General features: G+C 40.6%; 1 protein-coding gene across 1 annotated transcript in view; it reads left to right on the top strand.

Annotated features, from left to right (window-relative positions):
- Positions 1 to 24,107, top strand: part of LOC148874579 (uncharacterized) — a 110,909-nt gene that overhangs the window by 19,670 nt on the left and 67,132 nt on the right. Inside the window, exon 6 of the mRNA XM_088966913.1 lies at positions 2,465 to 2,508. Within this exon, the coding sequence (XP_088823039.1) occupies positions 2,465 to 2,508 (44 nt within the window). The remainder of the gene's footprint in view (positions 1 to 2,464; positions 2,509 to 24,107) is intronic.

The following is a 24,107-nucleotide window of genomic DNA, read 5'->3' as shown; positions in this document are numbered from 1 at the left end:
ACTTGATTGGACCTAAGTGCAAGTGGGAGCTGTTAGACAGTTCTGTATGCCCTTAGCTTCAATCAATATAGATGTACTTTATGAGTTTATTGTAAATGAACAAAAGTGCATATTTGATTCATGTTCCCTTGGTATGTTTCTGTGTAATACCCTTAAACTGCACACTTATTGAGACTCGTGTTAGTTTAGAATGTTCACAGCCAGTGGGTCGGTCTGGGGAGACCTATCCTGACAAGGCTGACACTGTGGTGCCACCAAGTCGGTTGGGGTGGCTTGTCTCAGCTACCGGGGTGAGACCCTAGGCACATACAGTGTGGGATTAATTGAATCTTTGAATTGGACCAGATTTTCAGTATTGCCCTGGACCTTGGAGATTGATGGACAAAACTGAAAAGTTACACCCGACCCCTAGACTCGATTATGATACTGCGCTAGGTGTCGGATTGGTCTGTCTTTGATGTACCAATCAGTGAGATCCTTATTGGGGGTCAAAACCTGGGTATGTTGGGACAATCTGAGAATTCATCTGAGTGGGTGATCATTGTGATAGGATCATCCCCTTTGTCTGACAAAGGTAATGATCGGGGATGCACTATCACTGTTGGAAACCAAGACTGCCGGCAGCCGATTTCAACCATTGAGATTTGTTTTGGAAAGTATATTTTATATGAGATATAAAAGTATATATATTATGGTTTCGAAAATGTTTGCAAAAGGTTTTAATTCCCGGGATCCATATAAGTGGAGAGTGCAACACTGTTCCTTGCAGCCGAGGGAGAGGTCCTCTCTTGTTGGGCAGTGTATGATCATTAAGGGCTGAGAGGTTAAGTGTAAGACCATTGTGGATAATGTCTGATGGGCTAATCTTGCATCTGCCCACAGTCCTTGTGTGTTAAAAGGTGGTTTGGCCCAGAGACCACTTAGGGTAAGTGTTGTGCCCATAGAGCCCATTCGATGGGTTTTCGGGGTGCACTGTCTTTAACAGTGTATTCGACCAGGCCTTGTAACAAAGGCTGGGCCGAACCCATGTGGCTGATGTGTAGATCAATGCTTGGGTCCCACGCCATACAAGGAAGCCCAACTGGGCAGCAGTTAGGAATGTTAAGTGAGCACATAAGGTTAATGGCCTAAAGCCCATTTCGAATTGGGCTATTTATTTAGTTAATTAAAGGGGCGAATTCTGAGATGGATTAGCAGATAGGATAGGGTCTTAATCCTATCATTCAGAGAGTCCAGATCTAAATGTGATTCAGATCTAGAAACCTCGTAATGGGATTAGGATAAAGCTAATCTAATCTGCAGATAAGATAAGGGTTTATCCTTATCACTAGAAGAGAAGGCTGATCCAAATATGATTTGGATAAGCACCTCCTAATGGGATTAGGAGCTGATCTTTTAATTTAACAAAAAGAAGGAAGGGGCGGCAGCCTTGAGTGAGACCAAGAAACACATCAGATCCTCTTTAGTGGTTAAATCAAGAAGAGAGAATTCTGCACCCTGCGAATACTCTCTTGCCGCCTCCCTGTTCTGACGCCCTGTTTGCCAGTTCGATATCCAGTTGTGGGAGAAGTCAAGATTGAATCTTGACATCAGTTCTTTGAGAAAAGATTGAGAAGGAAGCTGTGCTCACGTACCATTGTACTGATTCTTGCGAAGGACAAAGTTTTGTGGAAGAACACTGCTGATTCTGCTCCATCCTGCACTGCGCCATATTCGGTGGGAGCAGTCTTTGGATCCTTCCTTGGGCGTGAACACCTTTGTTGGGAGATATTATTTCTCCGTATCAGGTATAATTTTCTCCTATTCCTTTTGGTTCAGATTTGGTTCAGTTTAAGGTTCAAGAATGATCTTTGAAAATATGATTTTTAAATAGAGTATGTGATTCCCAGTTGAAGGGGGAGAATTTTTTTTTGAAATTCGCCCCATATTTCGCAATCTTTGGGCGTCCATGGGATGGATCTCTCATCCTTTCACCACCTTCTTAAGCACACCTTTACAGCCCATTCCTGAACCTGTTCTTGATCTGGGATTCTTGGTCTGTACTCTGTACCAATGAATCTGCCAATCAAACATGCATCCAACAACTCCAATGTCTGTCTGTCCTTTCCGACATAGATGACAGTCATGTTTGCCCTTCAGTCTAGGGTGCTCCATTTCTTGATACTTAATCTCCTCTGGATCATTGGTACCAAGACTCAGACCAGCATTCTTTTTAGGTGGTTGAAAATTGAGAGAGAATTTTGGCAAGTGAGCTAAGAGTTATCTTGCAATCAGAATCTTTCTACACCTTTGATGCTTCTCTACTTTACTATCCCTTGCTTCCAAGTGTTTCTATCCAATGATTGTTTGCTCTATAAATTTAAATGTTTAACATTAACATTTCTTTTCAGCTTATGTTGTAATCTCATAATGGTGGGGATCACTATGTTATAACTAAGACGCTTGTTGTTCTCTTTCGTTGCAGATGGATATTGAACCATGCATCGCCATTGATTTCAACATTGAAGATATCCTCGTTGTTTTTCTATGCTACTTGTACTTGTCATCTATGTTTATAAAGAATTTATAATTCAGTTGCTTTTATTTGAGCTCTAGGATTTAAAGTGACAAAATTATGTTTTTCTAAGGCACATGATATTCCTACATCCATCAAGCATCTTATGCCCAAAAGTGAATTAATGAATTATTATATTATAGGTGCGTTTAGACAACATGATTCTTTGGTGGTCACATTGTGAGTTCATGTAACAATAGACAGATTCATCCCAAAGGAGTAGTGATGCTGAATTTTGATGGCTGTTTTTTAGGGAGTCCAAGATCCTCATGGTTTGAAGGTACCTTTGGGATTGAATTAAGAAAGATCCTATTTTCTTTTTCTCAGTTCTGTTGGTTTGTGTAGCACTATAGGGAAGAGAGAAAAAAACACTGTTCAAGGACTAGGCTCAACAAAACTTTACGTGTAGGTCACATGGAGGTTGAAAGGGATTTGCAGGTGATCATGGTTGGTTTAGAGATAAAGCTGAAGGTCCTTGTGACCTCTAACATGAGAAATTTAATCTATGGTGTCAAATGTGAACATCTTGCTGAGGTGATGTGATCTATGCTTCCATTTTATGCCTAAGGCTTTTCTCTAGATTTCTGTTCCCTTTGTTCTTCCCTCTCCTCTTCCTAGAGCCTTCTATCTTTAGTAGTTCAATTCTTGATAGTGTTGTTATAGTCCTTTTTCTTGGTTTAAGTTGGTAGGTTTATAAACTAGTACTTTGTGGCTACATTGTCCTTTCTTGGAAGGCAATAGTTGGTGTGTTTTCTCTAATTAAATCGGGAATGATGTCCCTTTTAGGGACAAAGTTAAAAAACTCAAAATTTGGGGAGATCTTTGGGTTGGGGAGATGCCTTTGAAAGATATGTACCCTTTTCTTTTCTCTATGTGAAACTTCAAAGGAAATTCTGTTTCTGAATTCATTGTTTCTTCAGATTCTTTGAAAGGTTTTGATTGGAATTTGGGGTTTAGGAGAAAATTTAGAGTGTCTGAGTTTCAGTTGGTGGCTAATCTGTCACTAAACCAGTTTGGAAGAGAGGAGAGAGAGTTTCAGGGATGTCTAAACAGTTTACTCGACCCCCATCCCAAAGAGCCATATATATTAAATAATATTAAGAATTACAGAGTACTTGGAGGACTAAAAGATAAAAAAAGGAAAATACAAAAGAGTCCTTAGAGGGGCTGAAATATAAATACAGAGAAAATGAAAAGAACAAGACTATGTACAATGGGGACTATAGTAATACAACACATCAGGTTTCTTCATACTCCCCCTTAAACTGATGCTGGAACATAAGCATCAGTTTGCCTACAAGAAACAGATGTCTAGATCTTGTCATGGGCTTCGTAAATATATCAGCAACCTGCAAGTCTGAAGCTACATGAGGAAGAGAGATGGATCTAGCAAGAAACAAATCTCTAATGAAGTGACAATTGACTTCAATATGTTTAGTCCTCTCATGGAACACTGGATTGGATGCAATCTTTACGTCACTAGTGTTATCAGCATAGAGAGGAATAGGAATGGGAAGATGGACACCAAGATCAGCAAGGAGAGATTGGAGCCAAACGATCTCATTGTAGACAGAAGACATAGCCCTATATTCAGCCTCTGTAAACTATTTGTTGTTTCTTGCATTTCCAAGAAATGAGGGAGTTTCCCGTAAAGACACACCACCCTGAGGTAGACCGTTTGGTTTCAAGGCAACCTGCTCAATCTGCATCAGCATAGGCCCTCAACTGAATAGGAGAAGAGGAAGAAAAGAATAGTCCCTGAGATAAAGTACCACGAACATAACGAATAATCTGATGTACAACAGTCATGTGGGGTTGGTGAGGAGCTGAAACAAATTGGCTCACAACTTGAACCGCACCAGAGATGCCTAGACAGGTTATGGTGAGAAATGAGAGAACCAACAAGTTGCCGATTTTGAGTAGCATCAGGAAGCAAGTTACCTTCTGTCTTAGACAACTTAACGTTAAGCTTTGGAGGTGTATCAACCTGTTTGGAGTTTGTAACACCGGCAAGTTTAATAAGATCAGGAGCATATTTCTGTTGACAAATAAAGTAGCCTTGATTACTATGTTGAACCTTTAATCCCAAGAAAAAAGGGGACCCAAGTCTTTCATATGAAAGGAATTGTGAAGAAGAGATTTGAGTTCCTGAATTTCATCCTCATCATTTCCTGTCAATAACATATCATCGACATACAACAGAAGAATTGTGATTCCTTGAGATCTTTGATGGACAAAGAGAGTGATTTGAAGTACTCTGTTTATATCTTGCACCAACAACATCCCGAAATTTCTCAAACCATGCCTGGGGAGCCTGTTTAAGGCCATATAGGGACTTCAACTGATAGACAGGGAGGGATCACAATTGTACCAGGTGGAGGTTTCATGCACACTATCTCCTTTAGTTCACCATGAAGAAAGGCATTCTTCACATCTTGCTGATAAATAGCTCATACTTGAAGAAAGCTAGTGGATTTCTGTCTTAAAGAAGAAAGGGGAGAAAAGATCTAGGTTTTGAAGAGAAGAAGGGAAGAGGAAGAGAGGAGAAGAGAGGAGAAAAGGGGTTCGGTTGATGAATTCTGACGCCCCATAAACTTCATTATATAGTTTTGGTTCCTTACAAGAATAGGAGATAAAAGATAAATTCTAGTCCTAATAAAACAAAGATAAATTCTAGTCCTAACAAAACAAAACATAACATGGATAAGGCTAGCCGACCCAACTTAAAAAATAATTAAAATAACTAGGTGTGGGTATGGAACCACACACACTAGAGCCTAAGTGTGGGAATGGAACCCCACACTCATGGCTACTAACTATTTCTACACTCCCCCTCAAGTTGGGAGTAGATATTTGTCATGCCCAACTTGTGTAAATCTGTCTCTAATTTGATTTTTGTGTCTGCTTTGGTGAAGAGATCAACTAACTGCATGTCTGAGGCAATGTAAGGAAGGCACACTTCTTAATGTGCAACTCGCTCTCGGATAAAATGTTTGTCAACCTCGATATGCTTAGTCCTATCATGCTGTATTGGGTTGTGGGCAATATTAATTGCAGCTTGATTATCACAATACAACATCAGAGGCTTCTCATAATCAATTTCCAATTCATTAAGCAAGGATCTCAGCCATAACACTTCTGCAACACCATTGGCCATGGATCTGTATTCTGCTTCTGCACTGGAGCGAGCAACAATATTCTGTTTTTTGCTTCTCTAGGAAACAAGATTTGCTCCTACAAATGCACAATATCCAGAGGTGGACCTCTTATCATCAACACATCCAGCCCAATCTGCATCTGTATGCACTTCTATTTTCATGTGATCACTATTCCTGAAGAGTATACCTCTCCCTGGACATCTCTTTAAGTAGGCAAGAATCCTTTCTACTGCAAGGAGGTGGGTGGTCCTAGGAGAATGCGTGTATTAGCTAACAATACTAACAACATAAGAAATATTTGGCCGAGTTAGGCAGAGATAAAGAAGTTTCCCAACCAGCCTTTGGTACATAGCTCTGTCCTCAAGAAGTTCTCCATTTTCTACACTTATTTTGTGGTTAAGCTCAATAGGTGTGTTAGCAGGTTTCACTCCTAACTTTCCAGTTTCTTCTAATAAGTTCAAAACATACTTCCTTTGAGAGATAAAAATGCCATGCTTAGATCGGGCTACCTCAATTCCTAGGAAATAGTGCAATTCTCTTAGGTCTTTCACTTCAAATTCCTTGTGAAGATGCTGTTTAAGAGTTTCAATTTCACTAATATCACTCCCTGTTATCACAATGTCACCTACATAGACCGCAAGTAGAGTTGGGGAAAGACCTGTCTTTTTAAAGAAGAGAGTGTGATCTGATTGAGTCTGTATGTAGCCGAATTTGTCCAAAGGCAATCTAAACCTATCAAACCAAGCTCTCAGAGATTGTTTCAGCTCATACAAGGCCTTCTTCAAAAGGCAAACTTTCTTTCTTGCTTCTTGTTAGTGGTGTTAGTGAAGGGGTATTTCAGTTTTTGTACTTGTTGAGAATGTTGATGTGTACTGTTATGTTAGTTCGAGTGCCTCTTACTTAAAGAAGGGCACTCAAGTCTTTTCCAATAAGTTAATAATATAATAAAAGGTCTGGCCGAATCTGGGGATTTACTTTTCTCTAATTCGAACCAACCCTTCTCTCTTTTCTCTCTTTTCTCTTTTCTTCTTTCCTCTCCTACTTCTTGCTGTTTACTTTACTTTACAGTCAACGAACAAGACAAAATTCTAGGGCAGGTCAAACTTCAACATGGTATCAGAGCTAGGTTCACTAAATCAGACTTGCTAGAATTCTGTCTTTTGCGCATTTGAATTAGGGTTTCTCTTGGGTTTCTCAGTTGTGAGTTGGAGACTGGGAAAAGGGCTAAAAAGGAGTGATCGCCCTCTTCCGTATGAGGTTTCTATGCCTCTGATTGTGTCGTTGGTGATTGGTTACTGTGGTTTCTAAGCCCTAGTTAGGGCTGGTACGTGTGGTGCAGTGGTGTCTCAGCCCTTCGTGTGGTTGGCCTTCAGGCGATGAGGTAAATTTTTTTCATATACTTTTTCTGTTATGGAATACATGAGAGGTGTAGTACAGTTCGCATGATGGGTTTTCAGATTGCAGTATGCTAGGGTTTATACTAGGGTTTATTCTGGTTTGTGTGTGATTCAAATGGCAATAGTGTCTACTTAATGGTGAAACTTCCTATAGTTGTGGATTAGTGTTGGTGGTGTTACAAGTGTGGTTTTCAGCATTTGATATCGCTGAAATCAGTATGTAGACCTCGGTGAGTAGGGGTTGTGGTGTTGCAGTTTTCAGCATTTAATACTGCTGAAATCAGTGTGCAGATTTCGGTGAGTAGGGTTTGTGGTGTTGCAGTTCTCAGCATTTATTACTGTTGAAATCAGTGTGCAGATTTCGGTGAAGTGTCTGTGTGTAGTGTGCAGTGTGTAGTGCTCATAATTCAGTGCTCAGAATTCAGTGATAAGGGAGTTTGGCAATGGCAGATAACAATGATAGTAAACCTAGTGTCATGATATCTACTGATTACCTGAATGTCCAAATGACCTCCATTAAACTGAATGGAGAGAATTATGTCCCTTGGGCCAAGTCTGTAGAGGTTTTTCTGAAGGCGAAGAAGAAGGTGAAGCATATAAGAGAGGAGAAACCCCCCGCTAATTCTCAGGAGTATGAAGACTGGGAACAGGAAGATGCACAGATCATTACATGGTTGTGGAACAGTATGGAACCCAAAATCAGTTTGAACTTCATGTTTCTTGACACAGCCAAAGAGGTGTGGGATCATGCTAAGAAACTGTATTCAGGTCGGGATAATACCACTAGGGTATATCAATTGTATCAAGAATACTTTAATCTGCAACAGGGAAATCAGAGCCTTGAGGAGTACTATGCCAGTGTGAGGAATATCCGTAATGAGTTAAATGTCTATCAACCTCTCACTTCAGATGTCAAAGTTCAACAGCAACAGCGAGAGCAGCTTGATGTGACACGGTTTCTGGTGGGGCTGAAGTCTGAGTATAAACCAGTACGAGCCCAGATACTAGGGGGATCTGCTCTTCCATCTTTAGAGGAGGTGTTTGCTCATCTTCGGAGGGCTTCCATTGGATCTATGGACTCTAATGTCTCCGATAAATCAGCATTTGCAGTGTCGAGAGGTCGAGGTGGCAGAAGTGGGACTCGAGGAGCCCAGCCTGGCAGGAGTGGTAGTGGTGGATCTACACATATCCGTGGTGGTGGTCATACTGGAGGCAGAGATTCAGGGGGAGCTCGTGGTAGAGGACGTGGCTCGGGTCCACGGAAGTGTACTCACTGTGGTTTGGATGGACATACCATTAACTATTGCTATGACTTACATGGTCTTCCCTCGACGTGGGCCAACCATGCCATGACTAGTGACACCAGTTTCAACTCTAGACAGGAGAATCGGTCAGCTGACCCGATGCCTTCTACTCCCTCAGATGGTCCAGGCAAGGAGATGGTGAGTGTTTCTCGTGATGAGTATGAGATGTTTGTTCAATTCAAGTCGCAGCAGAACACAACTTCCTTTGCACACTCAGGTATGGCTTGTTTGGCGACTCTGGAGCCTCCGATCATATGACGGGAACTCCAGGTGTGTTTTCATCTCTCACTCATTGCTCAACATCACAATCTGTTACCCTTGCTAATGGCTCCACGTCATCTATCTGTGGTGTTGGTAATGTTGACCTAGACCCTGTATCCCTATCCTCTGTTTTATATGTACCTAAGCTTCCATTTAATCTTATGTCTGTTAGTAAGCTGACCAAGTCCCTTAAGTGCTCCATCACTTTTTACCCTTCTATGTGTGTTTTTCAGGATCTCAAGACGGGGATGAAGATTGGTGGAGGGCATGAAGCCGGTGGACTGTATTATCTTGATGGTAGTGGACGAACGTCAACGGCCCTTCAGTCATCCATTTCCCCTCTCTAGTGGCATTGTAGATTTGGTCATCCTTCGTTGAAAGTGTTGCAGTCCTTAATCCCTTCATTGAGTCAACTTTCTGTTTTAGATTGTGAGTCTTATCAATTTGGGAAACACCATCGTGTTCCCTTTTGTTCTAGGGTCGATAACCGTGTGTCGACTCTTTTTTCTTTAATTCATTAAGATGTTTGGGGTCCTTATAAAGTGATGTCATATAATGGATACCAATATTTTGTTATTTTTGTTGATGATTGTTCAAGAATGACGTGGCTCTATTTAATGAAAGAAAGAAGTGAATTATTTTCCATCTTCCAGAAATTTTATACTGAGATCCGCAATCAATTTGGCATTCACATCAAAATTTTCCGTTCTGATAATGGTCGTGAATACTTGTCTTCATCTTTTGGACCAACATGGCATTATACACCAAACTTCATGTACCTACACTCCACAACAAAATGGGGTTGCTGAGAGAAAGAACTACCATATTGTAGAAACGGCACGCTCCCTCATGCACCACATGAATGTTTCCAAAACCTTTTGGAGCGATGCAATGCTCACTTCTTGTTTCTTAATTAATCGGATGCCCACGTCTATCCTTGATGGTCGTTCTCCTTTTAGTGTCTTATTCCCCAACATGTCTCCGTTTCCGCTTTCTCCTCGGGTATTTGGGTGTGTCTGCTTCGTTCATAATTTGAGTCCCGGGACTGACAAGTTAGATGCACGTTCCCTGAAGTGTATCTTCCTTGGCTATTCCCGAACTCAGAAATGGTACAAGTGTTATCATCCCAGTTCTCGTCGTTCCTTGGTATGTGCTGATGTTACATTCTTCGAGTCTACTCCGTTCTTCGTGGGGTCCGGTGCTGCTGATTCCCCCACATCACCACCTCCTCTTCCTCTTCCTGTGGCTGATCCACCTCCTCTGAGTCATGCCTACGTCCTTGCCTCCGGTGCCACCGTCGGTTGACCGTCCACCCATCCGTCACGTGTATACACATCGCCTGCATGTACCGGCTGCAGCTCTTCTAGCTTCATCACCGTCGACAGATCCAGCTCCAGCTCCGACACCAGCCTCCGACCTAGATCTTCCTATTGCCTTCCGGAAAGGTAAGCGTACTTGCACCCTTCACCCTATTTCCAATTTTGTTTCACTTACCCACCTCTCCGCCTCCCATCGCCAGTTCATATCTTTGTTATCCTCCGTGGTTGTTCCTAAGGATGTCCAGGAAGCCCTTACCTCTCCAGAGTGGTGCCGTGCTATGGAAGAAGAGCTCTCTGCTCTGCATCATAATCACACTTGGGATCTCACCGCTCTTCCTCCTGGGAAGCAGGCTGTCGGTTGTAAGTGGGTGTATAGTGTTAAGTACTTGCCAGATGGTCGTGTTGAGCGCCTGAAGGCGCGGTTGGTTGCCAAAGGGTACTCCCAAACCTATGGCATTGACTACACAGAGACATTCTCCCTGGTTGCTAAGATAGGGTCAATTCGTGTCGTCATCTCTCTTGCAGCTATGTATGATTGGCCTCTCCATCAGTTAGATATCAAAAATGCCTTTTTGCATGGTGATTTGCTCGAGGTCTACATGGAGCAACCACCCGGGTTTGTTGCTCAGGGGGAGGATGGTAAGGTATGTAGACTTAAGAAGGCTATTTATGGACTTAAACAGTCCCCTCGAGCATGGTTTGGTAGGTTTAGTGAGGTGGTCAAGAAGTTTGGTATGAAACAGTGCCAAGTTGATCACTCTGTCTTCAGTTTTGACTCTTCGGCTGGCAAAATAATATTGGTGGTGTATGTGGATGATATCGTTGTGACTGGGAATGATAAAATGGGCATTGACAGATTGAAGGCATTCCTACAGGAACACTTTCAGACAAAGGACCTTGGCAAGTTGAAATACTTTTTGGGCATAGAGGTAGCAAGATCTAAGCATGGCATTAATTTGTGCCAGAGGAAATATGTGCTTGATTTACTGGAAGAAACAGGATTGTTGGGTACTAAACCGGCTGAGACACCTATGGAAACAAATACGAGGCTGAGCAGTGATATAGGTGAAGTGTTTGAAGAGCCTGGCAGATACCGACGATTTGTAGGCAAACTAAACTATCTAACAATTACTCGGCCAGATGTTTCATTTGCGGTTAGTGTGGTGAGTCAGTTCATGCAGAAACCTTTGGTTCCACATTGGAATGCAGTGCTAAGGATTGTGAGGTATCTGAAAGGAGCTCCTGGTCGTGGTTTGCTGTACAGAAGTGGTGGAAAACTGGTACTAGAAGGATACACCGATGCTGATTGGGCAGGTTCTATGTCTGATAGACGATCTACCACAGGTTATTGCACCTTTCTGGGGGGTAACCTGGTAACATGGAAAAGTAAGAAGCAAACAGTTGTGGCAAGAAGCAGTGTAGAAGCAGAATATAGGGCCATGGCACATACTGCTTGTGAATTAGTGTGGCTGAGGAACCTTCTACAGGAGATAGGATATGACATCAGTACTCCAATGAAGCTCTATTGTGACAATTAGGCAGCGGTTCATATCTCTTCCAATCCAGTGTTTCATGAAAGAACCAAGCACATCGAAGTTGACTGTCATTTTGTGAGAGAGAAGGTGCTGAATGGGGTGATAGAAACTGCATATGTTAGTACGGGAAACCAGTGGGCAGACTTGTTTACAAAAGGCTTGAGTCGGTGGAGAGTGGACTACATATGTAACAAGCTGGGATTATATGATATATACTCACCAGCTTGAGGGGGAGTGTTAGTGGTGTTAGTGAAGGGGTATTTCGGTCTTTGTACTTGTTGAGAATGTTGATGTGTACTGTTATGTTAGTTCGAGTGCCTCTTACTTAAAGAAGGGCACTCAAGTCTTTTCCAATAAGTTAATAATATAATAACAGGTCTGGCCGAATCTAGGGATTTACTTTTCTCTAATTCGAAACAGCCCTTCTCTCTTTTCTCTTTTCTTCTTTCCTCTCCTACTTCTTGCTGTTTACTTTACTTTACAGTCAACGAACAAGACAGAATTCTAGGGCAGGTCAAACTTCAACACTTTTGTACTATAAAAACTAGGTGGTAACTCCATGTATACCTCCTCTTGCAAGTCTCCGTTGAGGAAAACATTCTTAACATCTAGCTGAAATAGTGGCCATGAGAAGTTCGCAACAATGGATAGTAGGGCTCTGATAGTGTTCATCTTTGCAACAGGTGCAAAGGTTTCCATATAGTATATGCCATAAGTTTCTGTGAGTCCCTTTGCAACCAATCTGGCTTTGTACCTCTTTACAATACCATCGTCATTATATTTCACAGTAAACACCCATTTTCATCCAACAAGTTTCTTTCCTTTAGACTGGTTAATTAGTCCCCATGTGTTGTTCTTAACAAGAGCATCCATCTCTACTTGCATTGCTTCCTTCCATTCAGGTATCAAAAGGGCTTCTTGTGCTTTTCTGGGTATAGGAATAGTAGCAATAGATGCCAGGTAAGATCTATAGGATTTTGAGAGACAATCATAGGAAAGGAACTTGGAGATGCAATGGGTAGTGGATGAGGTGCAACGGTGCTTCCCTTTACAAATTGCAATTGGAAGATCAAGGTCATCTGATGGTGAGGGTTGTGCATCTGTAATAGTGGATCAACTGTGGGAGCAGTAGTAGTGTCTGGATTTGGGGTTGTAGATGTTGGAATTGACTTGGATTGCTGTTGAACAAAAGAATCAACTTGTCTCCACCACTTTCTGTGATACACTCTTAACTCTCTGCATTTTTGACAACTCTCACCCTCTTTACAACTCTCCCCCTCGGTAACTGGGACAGGTAAAGGTACTTTTGGGGCTGAAACTGAAATCCCTTCTTCACTACTCTCCCCCTGAGGAGAAGCCCTATAATAGTAGGGCATATCCTCAAAAAAAGTAACATCCATGGACACAAAACGTTTCCCTAAAACAGACTCATAACAACAACATCCCTTTTGATTTTGTGTATACCCAAGGAAAATACACTTAGTAGCTTGGGGATCAAACTTGGAGCGATGAGGTCCAAGGATTTGAACAAAACAAGTACACCCAAAAGTTGTGAGGGGAATAGTGAATATGTCCTTATTTGGATATAGAAGACTGAATGGAGTTTGCATGTTTAAAATGTTAATAAGGTACACGACTGTACGGATTGCATCCCCCCAAAAGCGTATGGGAACATTAGAGTTGAGCATGATGCTTCTGGCTACTTCTAAGATATGTCTATTTTTCTCTCAACAACCCTGTTTTGCTGAGGTGTATGAGGACAGGTGCTCTGATGAATGACCCCATGATCAAGGAGATAGGATGCCAAGGATTTTGCAAAGTATCCTTGGCATTGTCGCATCTAAGAGTCTTGATCTTGGTTTCAAATTGGGTTAGAGTCATCTGATGAAAAGTCTGGGTCAGAGAAGAGACCTCATCTCGAGAGTGCATAAGGTAAACCCATGTGAAACGGGTATAATCATCAACAAATAACAAGAAATATCTGTACCCCCCCCCAATGGTGGGAGTATGATATGGCCCCCAAACATCGGTATGCATAATTTCAAAAGGAAGGTTGCTTCTTTTATTACTCAAAGGATAAGATAATCTACTGTTTTTTTTTTTGCAAGCTCACAACTTTCACATTTCAAACTTGACACTTCTACTGACTCAAATAAGTTTGGAAAAAGACTTTTCAAAGACCCAAAAGATAAATGACCTAAGCAGTTATGCCAAAGCATAACCTTACTCCAAGACTGAGAGAAACAATTTCCCCACTTCACTCTGCTTCCCCTGTGAATGTTCAAGTAGGTAGACTCCATTCATCTCACGGCTAATCCTAATAACCTTCTTTGTTTCCAGATCCTGAAAATCACATTGATCAGGGAAATATGTTACTGAACAATTTTAATTCTGAGTAATACTACTAATTGAAAGCAAGTTAGCACTAAGCTTGGGAACATGCAAAATTGAGGATAGGGTGATGGCATTAGACAATCTGATGTCTCCCTTGCCAGAAATTGGCACAAGGGAGCCATCAACAATAGAAGTTTTCTCTCTCCCAGAGGATAAACAATAGGTGTTAAACAAAGTAGATAAGCTGGTCATATGGCCTGAAACACCTGAATCTTTTACCCATAAAGATCTAGTGTTACCTAGGACAGAAACTTGACATGCGGCAGCTCTTGTACCTATATGAGCAAGGGCTGAAGTAGGATGAGCAGGTGTGGTAGTTGAAGACTGAGATGTAGATCCAGAAATACTAGCTTCATTTTCTAGCTGTGTCAGTGCAGCCTGAACAGCTGCTAGGGCATCCAAAGATGTGGTCCTTGTGCTGGAGGAAGATGCATTGTCAGTAGTAGTTGCTACATTGGCACTCCCCTTCTTGTTTCTAAGTCTAGCTGGCATTAGGTGAGGATGTAACTTCAAACAGGTGTCCCTAGTGTGTTTGGGCATCTTGCAATGATCACAAAATACATCCTTTTTGTCTTCCTTCTTAACTTCCCTTTCCTTTTCTCCTCCAACCTTTAATTTTGTTGCTGATAAGGTTGCTTCTGTGGGCTGAAAAGATAGCATTGAAAGGGTTGAGAGATCCATCCCATGGACGCCCAAAGATTGCGGAATAAGGGGCGAATTTCAAAAAATTTTTCACTCCCTTCAACTGGGAATCACATTCCCTATTTAGAAAATCATATTTTCAAGGATCAATCTTGAACCTTAAATTGAACCAGATTTGAACCAAAAGGAATGGGAGAGAATAATACCTGATACGAAGAAGTAATATCTCCCAACGAAGGTGTTCACGCCCAAGGAAGGATCCAAAGACTTCTCCCACTGAAACGACAGGATGGAACGTGAGCACAGCTTCCCTTTCAGTCATTTCTCAAAGAACTGATGTCAAGATCCAATCTTGACTTCTCCCACAGCTGGAGATCGAACTGGCAAATAGGGCGGCAAGAGCAGGGAGGCGGCAAGAGAGTATTCGCAGGGTGCAGAATTCTCTCTTCTTGATTTCAGCACTAAAGAGGATCTGATGTGTTTCTTGGTCTCTCTCAAGGCTGTCGCCCCCTTCCTTCTTTTGTTAACTTGAAAAGATTAGCTCCTAATCCCATTAGGAGGTGCTTATCCAAATCATATTTGGATCAGCCTTCTCTTCTAGTGATAAGGATAAACCCTTATCTTATCTGCAGATTAGATTAGCTTTATCCTAATCTTATTAGGAGGTTTCTAGATCTGAATCACATTCAGATCTAGACTCTCTGAGTGGATAGGATTAAGACCCTATCCTAACTGCTAATCCATCTCAGAATTTTCCCCTTTAATTAACTAAATTAATAGCCCAGTTCGAAATGGGCTTTAGGCCCATTAAGCTTATGTGCTCACTTAACCTTCCTAACTGCTGCCCAGTTGGGCTTCCTTGTATGGCGTGGGACCCAAGCATTGATCTACACATCAGCCACATGGGTTCGGCCCAACCTTTGTTACAAGGCCTGGTCGAATACACTGTTAAAGACAGTGCACCCCCTGAAACCCATCAAATGGGCTCTATGGGCCCAACACTTACCCTAAGTGGTCCCTGGGCCAAGGCACCTTGTAACACCCAGGGACTGTGGGCAGATGCAAGATTAGCCCATCAGGCATTATCCTCAATGGTCTTACACTTAACCTCTCAGCCCATAATGATCATACACTGCCCGACAAGAGAGGACATTTCCCTCGGCTACAAGGAACAGTGTTGCACTGTCCACTTATATGGATCCCGGGAATTAAAACCTTTTGCAAACATTTTAGAAACCATAATATATATATTTTTATATCTCATATAAAATATATTTCGCAAAAACAAATTTCAACGGTTGAAATCGGCAGCCGGCAGTCTTGGTTTCCAACAGTGAGAGTGCATCCCCGATCATTACCTTTGTCCGACAAAGGGGCTGATCCTGTCACTATGATCACCCACTCAGATGAATTTTCGGATTGTCCCAACATACCCAGGTTTTGACCCCCGCTAAGGATCTCACTGATTGGTACATCATAGACAGCCTGATCCGACACCTAGTGCAGTATCATAATCGAGTTTATGGGTCGGGTGTAACTTTCCAGTTTTGCCCATCAATCTCCAAGGTCCAGGGCAATACTGGAAATCTGGTCCAGTTCAAAGATTCAATTAATCCCACACTGTATGTGCCTAGGGTCTCACCCCGGTAGCTGAGACAAGCCACCCCAACCGACTTGGTGGCACCACAGTGTCAGCCTTGTCAGGATAGGTCTCCCTAGACCGACCCACTGGTTGTGAACATTCTAAACTAACACGAGTCTCAATAAGTGTCCAGTTTAAGGGTAATACACAGAAACATACCAAGGGAACATTAATCAAATATGTACTTTTATTCATTTACAATAAACTCATAAAGTACATCAATTTTGATTGAAGCTAAGGGCATACAAAAATTAATATATTTATATATATATATGTACGGTTTCAAAATGTTAGCAAATGGTTTTAATTCCCGGGATCCATGTGAGAGGAGAGTGCGGCACTGTTCCTTGCAGTCGAGGGAGAGGTCCTCTCTTGTTGGGCAGTGCTTGATCATTAAGGGCTGAGAGGTTAAGTGTAAGACCATTTAGGATAATACCTGATGGGCTAATTTTGCACCTGCCCACAGTCCTTGGGTTTTTATAAGATGGCTTGGCCCAGTGACCACTTAATGTAAGTGTTGGGACCATAGGGTCCATATGATGGACTCAGGGGTTTACTGAGTTTTTCAGTGAATTCGGCTGGGCCTTGTATTAAAGGCTGGGCCGAACCCATGTGGCTGGTGTGTAGATCAATGCTTGGGTCCCACGCCATACAAAGAAGCCCAACTGGGCAGCAGATTGGAAATAGTTAAACACTGAACATCTAATGGGCCAAAAGCCAATTTCGAGCTGGGCTGATATGATCACCCATCTATGGGGCGAATCCGAGATTAATGTTAGTAAAAGGATTGGGCCTTTAACCTTATCCACTCCAGGAGACCAAATTCAAATTAGATTTGAATCTGGTAAACTCCTGATAAGATCAGGAGTAAACTAACTTAATTTGCAGATAGGATTAAGATAATCCCTTATCCAAATACAAATTTGGATTGGGATAACTCCTAATGAGGAGGTTTCTTAATCAAGAAGAAAGGAGGAGAAAAACAAGAGAAAAATACATCAGAATTCGAACTAGTTTTTGGTGAAAGAAAACTCCCTGCGAATTGAGATTAGATCTCATTCATACTCCAGAGAGAAGAAAAGCAGTTCAGCCATCTTCGTCCCTGGAGCTCTCCTCCTGCCGCCGCCATTCACTGTTGCATGATTCGATCTTTGCAGCAAAAGGAAGTCAAGAAATCAGTTCTTGACATCAGTCTTGCAAGAAAAACTGAAAAGACTCGGTGTTTAGTGCTTCCAGAGGGTTCTTGCGAAGGATCCAGTGTGTAGGACGCACCCTGTTGGTTCTGTTCCATCCACAGCTGTGTCATCTTCAGCAGGAACGGATCTTGGTGAAGGGAATGAGAGATCCATCAGATGGACTCCCAAAGATTGCGGAATAAGGGGCGAATTTCAAAAATTTTTCTCTCCCTTCAACTGGGAATCACATTCCCTATTTAGAAAATCATATTTTCAAGGATAAATCTTGAACCTTTAAACTGAACCAGATCTGAACCAAAAGGAATGGGAGAGAATAATACCTGATACGAAGAAGTAATATCTCCCAACGAAGGTGTTCACGCCCAAGGAAGGATCCAAAGACTGCTCCCACTGAAGATGGCGCAGTGCAGGATGGAGAAGAATCAGCAGTGTTCTTCCCCAAGAACTCTGTCCTTCACAAGAAACAACAGGATGAAACGTGAGCACAGCTTCCCTTTTCAATCCTTTCTCAAAGAACTGATGTCAAGATCCAATCTTGACTTCTCCCACAGCTGGAGATCGAACTGGCAAACAGGGCGGCAAGAGCAGGGAGGCGGCAAGAGAGTATTCGCAGGGTGCAGAATTCTCTCTTCTTGATTTCAGCACTAAGGAGGATCTGATGTGTTTCTTGGTCTCTCTCAAGGCTGCCGCCCCCTCCTTCCTTTTGTTAACTTGAAAAGATCAGCTCCTAATTCCATTAGGAGGTGCTTATCCAAATCATATTTGGATCAGCCTTCTCTTCTAATGATAAGGATAAACCCTTATCTTATTTGCAGATTAGATTAGCTTTATCCTAATCTTATTAGGAGGTTTCTAGATCTGAATCACATTCTGATCTGGACTCTCTGAGTGGATAGGATTAAGACCCTATCCTAACTGCTAATCCATCTCAGAATTCGCCCCTTTAATTAACTAAATTAATAGCCCAGTTCGAAATGGGCTTTAGGCCTTTAAGCTTATGTGCTCACTTAACCTTCCTAACTGTTGCCCAGTTGGGCTTCCTTGTATGGCATGGGACCCAAGCATTGATCTTCACATCAGCCACATGGGTTCGGCCTAGCCTTTGTTACAAGGCCTGGTCGAATACACTATTAAAGACAGTGCACCCCCTGAAACCCATCAAATGGGCTCTATGGGCCCAACACTTACCCTAAGTGGTCCTTGGGCCAAGGCACCTTGTAACACCCAGGGACTGTGGGCAGATGCAAGATTAGCCCATCAGGCATTATCCTCAATGGTCTTACACTTAACCTCTCAGCCCATAATGATCATACACTGCCCGACAAGAGAGGACCTCTCCCTCGGCTGCAAGGAACAGTGTTGCACTCTCCACTTATATGGATCCCGGGAATTAAAACCTTTTGCAAACATTTTAGAAATCATAATGTATATATATATTTTTATATCTCATATAAAATATACTTCGCAAAAACAAATTTCAACGGTTGAAATCGGCTGCCGGCAGTCTTGGTTTCCAATAGTGAGTGCATCCCCGATCATTACCTTTGTCCGACAAAGGGGCTGATCCTGTCACTATGATCACCCACTCAGATGAATTCTCGGATTGTCCCAACATATCTAGGTTTTGACCCCCGCTAAGGATCTCACTGATTGGTACATCAAAGACACCCCGATCCGACACGTAGTGCAGTATCATAATCGAGTCTAGGGGTCGGGTGTAACTTTCCAGTTTTGCCCATTAATCTCCGAGGTCCAGGGCAATACTGGAAATCTGGTCCAGTTCAATGATTTAATTAATCCCACACTGTATGTGCTTAGGGTCTCACCCCGGTAGCTGAGACAAGCCACCCCAACCGACTTGGTGGCACCACAGTGTCAGTCTTGTCAGGATAGGTCTCCCTAGACCGATCCACTGGCTGTGATCGTTCTAAACTAACACGAGTCTCATTAAGTGTCCAGTTTAAGGGTATTACACAGAAACATACCAAGGGAACATGAATCAAATATGCACTTTTATTCATTTACAATAAACTCATAAAGTACATCAATTTTGATTGAAGCTAAGGGCATACAAAACTGTCTAATACTTGGTGCATTCTTTGGGCGTGAACACCAACTTTGGGAGATACTGCCTCTCCGGATCAGGTATTTTCCTCCTTTTTATCTTTTGGTTCAGATCTGGTTTGATTATGGTTCAAGTAGGATCTTTGAATATTGTATTCTAAATTTAGGGAATATGATTCCCATTTGGGAGATGGTAGGAAAATTTTTGAAATTCGCCCACCCATTCCGCAACATTTATGGCGTCCATTAGATGGATCCTACCATTCTTTCACCCGAGTCAATGTTCCAAATATGGGACTGAGAAGAACAATAACTGGAAAACTTACTAGATCATAGGCCGGTAGCAGAAAAAGTAGAGGATATGGTAGAGGATACCAGTTGTTGAATTTTTTCCTCATCTATGGGTGTAGACAGTTCACCCTTAGTAGAAGAATCACCTATGGTAGAAGAGATGTCAATGGTTTGTCCTTTGGATACTTGATATGCACGTGGCTGGTTCTTTTGTGAGTACCCTTAGATGGCCTAACCGGTCAGTCTGGAATTATGTATTCATGCTGTTTACAATAGGTGCAAACATTCCTCTTCTTGCAATGAGAGACAATGTGTCCAAATCCTTTACATTTGTAACATTGAGTCTTTGAAAAGTCTTTAGCAACAGATTTCTTACTCTCTTGAACAACCATGGTTTAAAATGTCACGAAATGTTGGAAATGTCGCCCGACATATGTCAGTGTCGAGACCCAGCGACATAAATTTTACTTGAATTAAAAAAAATACAATATGTCGGTTGATATTTCAACCATTTTGGTTAATGTTGACAATATCGTTCCGAAAAACAAAAAAATATATAATATATCGAAATATTTCCAAGTATATGTCGACAACTCAGCATATATTTGAACTACAAACATCTCTATCAAACAAAAAGAGATGTTAAAGAGGAAAAAGAAGAGGGTTTTTTGATAAAAAAAAGAAGAGGGTTTTACGTTTTAGCTTGTGTACCTGGAGCTGGAGTACAACTTCAGGATCTAACCAAGCACAAGAGTGGTCATGCGCTGAAATTTCTTTTTCTTGGAAGCAGGACGTTCAGCTTATGAAACTTTGAAGAAATTTCTCTCATCTTTCTCTCACGGTGAATAACCATGAAAAACCTAGGAAAAAATGAGAGAGAGAGAGAGAGAGAGAGAGAGAGAGCAGCGGAAGGTGTGAACTCAAGGTCGAGAAGGAGAATGCTCTTTGTCATCTATTTTTTTCTTGAAGGGCTTCATTGAGTGCTGGTTTGCTGCTCACTGGTTGCAAACACACTCTGCGCCTCTTCGACATTTGAGGAAGCTGAAGTTCATTCAAATGAAATTGAAACCTCAGCCTTAACTTAAGTTTATTTAAACTTTAAAGACTTGCTATAGTCCATGATGGTGTATGGAAGCCTATAGACCATCACAATAGCAAGCCCTAAAATGGAATCTTTAAAACACCTTTATATAAACATGTTACAATGCAAGAGGGTCTATTCTAATAATATAGACCTCATTAATGAAAACTTATAAATAGAATCTTTGTTTCACTCTTATTGCAGTACATGAAGGTCTACAACAATGATGTAGACCCTCTCTACAAATGCCACTAAAATGAATAAATAATAAGAAAATTAATATTTGAGATAAAATTACAATATTCATTAGAAAACAAAAATAAAAATCAGAAAATGCTAACTAGTTAGTATTTTTATAAAATATTTATAAAAAAGAATTAACAAAAATAAAAAGAAAAGAATAAATTAATTACTTTATAATATAAAACATAAAATATTTTTCAAGTAATAAAATATTAACTAGTTAGTATTTTTAAAATATTTATTTAAATCAGAAAATGATCATTAAATTTTATAATAAATCATATTCTACATTTAATATAAAAGATCAGAATAAATTTATTAAATTTTATACTAAATCATAATTTATTATAAATTTAGTGTTAAAAATCATAATAAATTCATTAAGTTTTATAATAAATCAGAATTTATCATAATCTTAATGCTACAAAAAAGGAGAATCAGTTTAATAAATTTATAATAAAACATAATGTATTATAGCTTTAATATTTAAAAAATCAGAATAAATGTATTTCTATTTACTAGTGTGAAATAAATATACTAGAATTTATAATAAATCAGAATTAAAATCAAGAAAAGAAAATATCGGATAACCTTGTAAAAACATCAAAATGCATAATAAATGAGTAAATTGTCATTTACTAATTTGTTATTTTTCTCAGCTTTATATAATGGTTGGGAATAAGATAATAGTCTAGAAATATGTATTAATGCTTTTTTTCATCATTTTACAAAATATCATTGCATATTTCCACATATTTCATAATATTTCCACAATGTCTCTAATTTTTCAATATTTCCCCTCGACATTTTCGACATATGTCCTATATTTTGGTAAGCGACATTTCCATCAACATTGACATTTTAAACCTTGTGAACAACAAATGCAGTGTCAACTCCAGAATTCATTGATTTCCCATCAATACTTGTAGTAGTAAGAAGTCTATCTCTTTTCTCAAAAGGTCACCCATCACTGAATCTAAATCTGGAAGAGTTCCTCTACTCAATGTGTCAGACCTGATTATTTCATATTCAGGTCTCCATCTCATAAGAAAATGATTCACCTTCCTCTTCTCAAAATGTTTTTGGAGATACTTGACATTTCTTGCTGAATCTGAGGGTTCTATGTGGACAAGTTCATATTCTACCCACAAATCAAGGAAACCAGCATTATATTCTTGAATCTTCCTATCTCCTTGACAATAAGCAAAAATCTTAGCCTCAATCTGATATTGTCTTGACATATTGGATTTGATAATATACTTTCTCAAAGTAGGCATACATCTCACAGGCAGTATACATTCTCTTCATGGGTACTGCAATATGAGATATTATCGAACTGAGTATCCAAGAGACTATTTTCCCATTATCAAGTTTCCACTGTGAATAGGCCTTTGCATCTATTTTATCCGGTATAGTGACCTTTCCATTCAAATATCCCTCCAGACCTTTTTCTCTCAACAAAGAAATCAAAATGAACTTCCACATGGTGTAGTTAGTTCCATCAAACTTTACAGGAATAATATCAGCCTTCTCAGCCATTCCAGATTACAACCACAGTTCAAAAAAGAATTTGCAGTACTGAAATCGAAGCTAGAGGGAAGAGAAACTGGTGATAAATCACCCAACTAAAATCAGATGAAGTCTAAATCAACTGCTGAAGTAAAACTTCACAAAAAAAAGGTATTATACTGCAGAAATCTCATAACAATAGGTTTATATTGATGTCAGGCCTAAAAAGGAATGTTTCAGGACTGTTGGCTACAAGGTGGGATCAAAACCCTATCAAGACCGAACCAGTCTTCAAAACAAATGATTAACCAGTTAAAGGAGGCCTGGGCGACATCAAATATAGAGTCTTATACTGATTGAATCAGCCGAATTAAAGAAAACAAGAAAAAGCTGACCTGCTGGGTGTCCTTTTCAGAAAAGATCTATCAGCTTTGGCTGATTGAAACAGCCTTCAAATAATCTCCAAACAGAGGCCAATGGTAATCAAATACTTCTAATACTTCTCAGATAACCTTTTAATCATCCAAGAAAGAAATCGAATCAGCAGCTGGTAGACATGACCTGCTCTGGTACCATGTCACTAAGCCAGTTTGAAGGAGAGGAGAGAGAGTTTCAGGGGTGTCCAAACAGTTTACTCGACCCCCACCCCAAAGAGCCATATATATTAAATAATATTAAGAATTATAGAAGAGTCCTTGGAGGACTAAATGATAAAAAAAGGAAAATACAAAAGAGCCCTTAGAGGATCTGAAATAGAAATACAAAGAATACGAAAAGAACAAGACTATGTACAGAAGGGACTATAGTAATACAATACATCAGATTTCTTCACATAATCTTTTAAATACTCTAGAAGGAGTTTACCTTAATGCAAGGAAATGGGATTCTAGAATTGGATTCCTCATCCATCTGGTGGGTTCTCTTGTGCCTCTTTCTTCAAAACCTTAACCCTTCTTGATCCTCCATTGCAGTCCTTTCCTATGAAGTGCGGTGAAAACCTTTTTATTCCCCCTAAGATTGGGATTTTCTGTTGGGAAGCCTTTCATGAAAGTATCAACACCTCTGACTTCCTACAAAGGAGACCTAATTGGTATTTGTCCCCTAATTGGTGTGTGCTGTGTAGATCAAATGGTGAGTCATGTTATCATTTACTGATCTCTTGTCCATTTGTTCTTTGCATTTTGGAAGGATTTTCTCTTTTTGGGTGCAGGCGGAATCTTCCTAAGTGTAGCTAATTTATTTAGTACAACAACCTTTAGATGGGCAAAAAGAAAAGGAAGAGTTATGTGGAGATGTACAAGGGAAGTATTGGTATGGACTATTTGGAATGAAAGGAATGCTAGATTGTTTGTGATTAGGATAGAACTAAAGAGGCAATCATAGAATGTATCTCAGTGATTGTGGCTTACTGGCTGATGACTTTAGACATGTATTCATCCTGCTCCTTTGATGATACCATGAGGAATCAGTAGTAGTAGGCTTCTCATCTAAAAAGGAAAAGGTGGTGAAATTGTGGA

Source organism: Nelumbo lutea, chromosome 1, assembly GCF_056320005.1.
Source record: "Nelumbo lutea isolate HS-2025 chromosome 1, American lotus-T2T, whole genome shotgun sequence".
Lineage (NCBI taxonomy): Eukaryota > Viridiplantae > Streptophyta > Magnoliopsida > Proteales > Nelumbonaceae > Nelumbo > Nelumbo lutea.
This window is presented reverse-complemented; position numbering and strand designations above follow the sequence as displayed.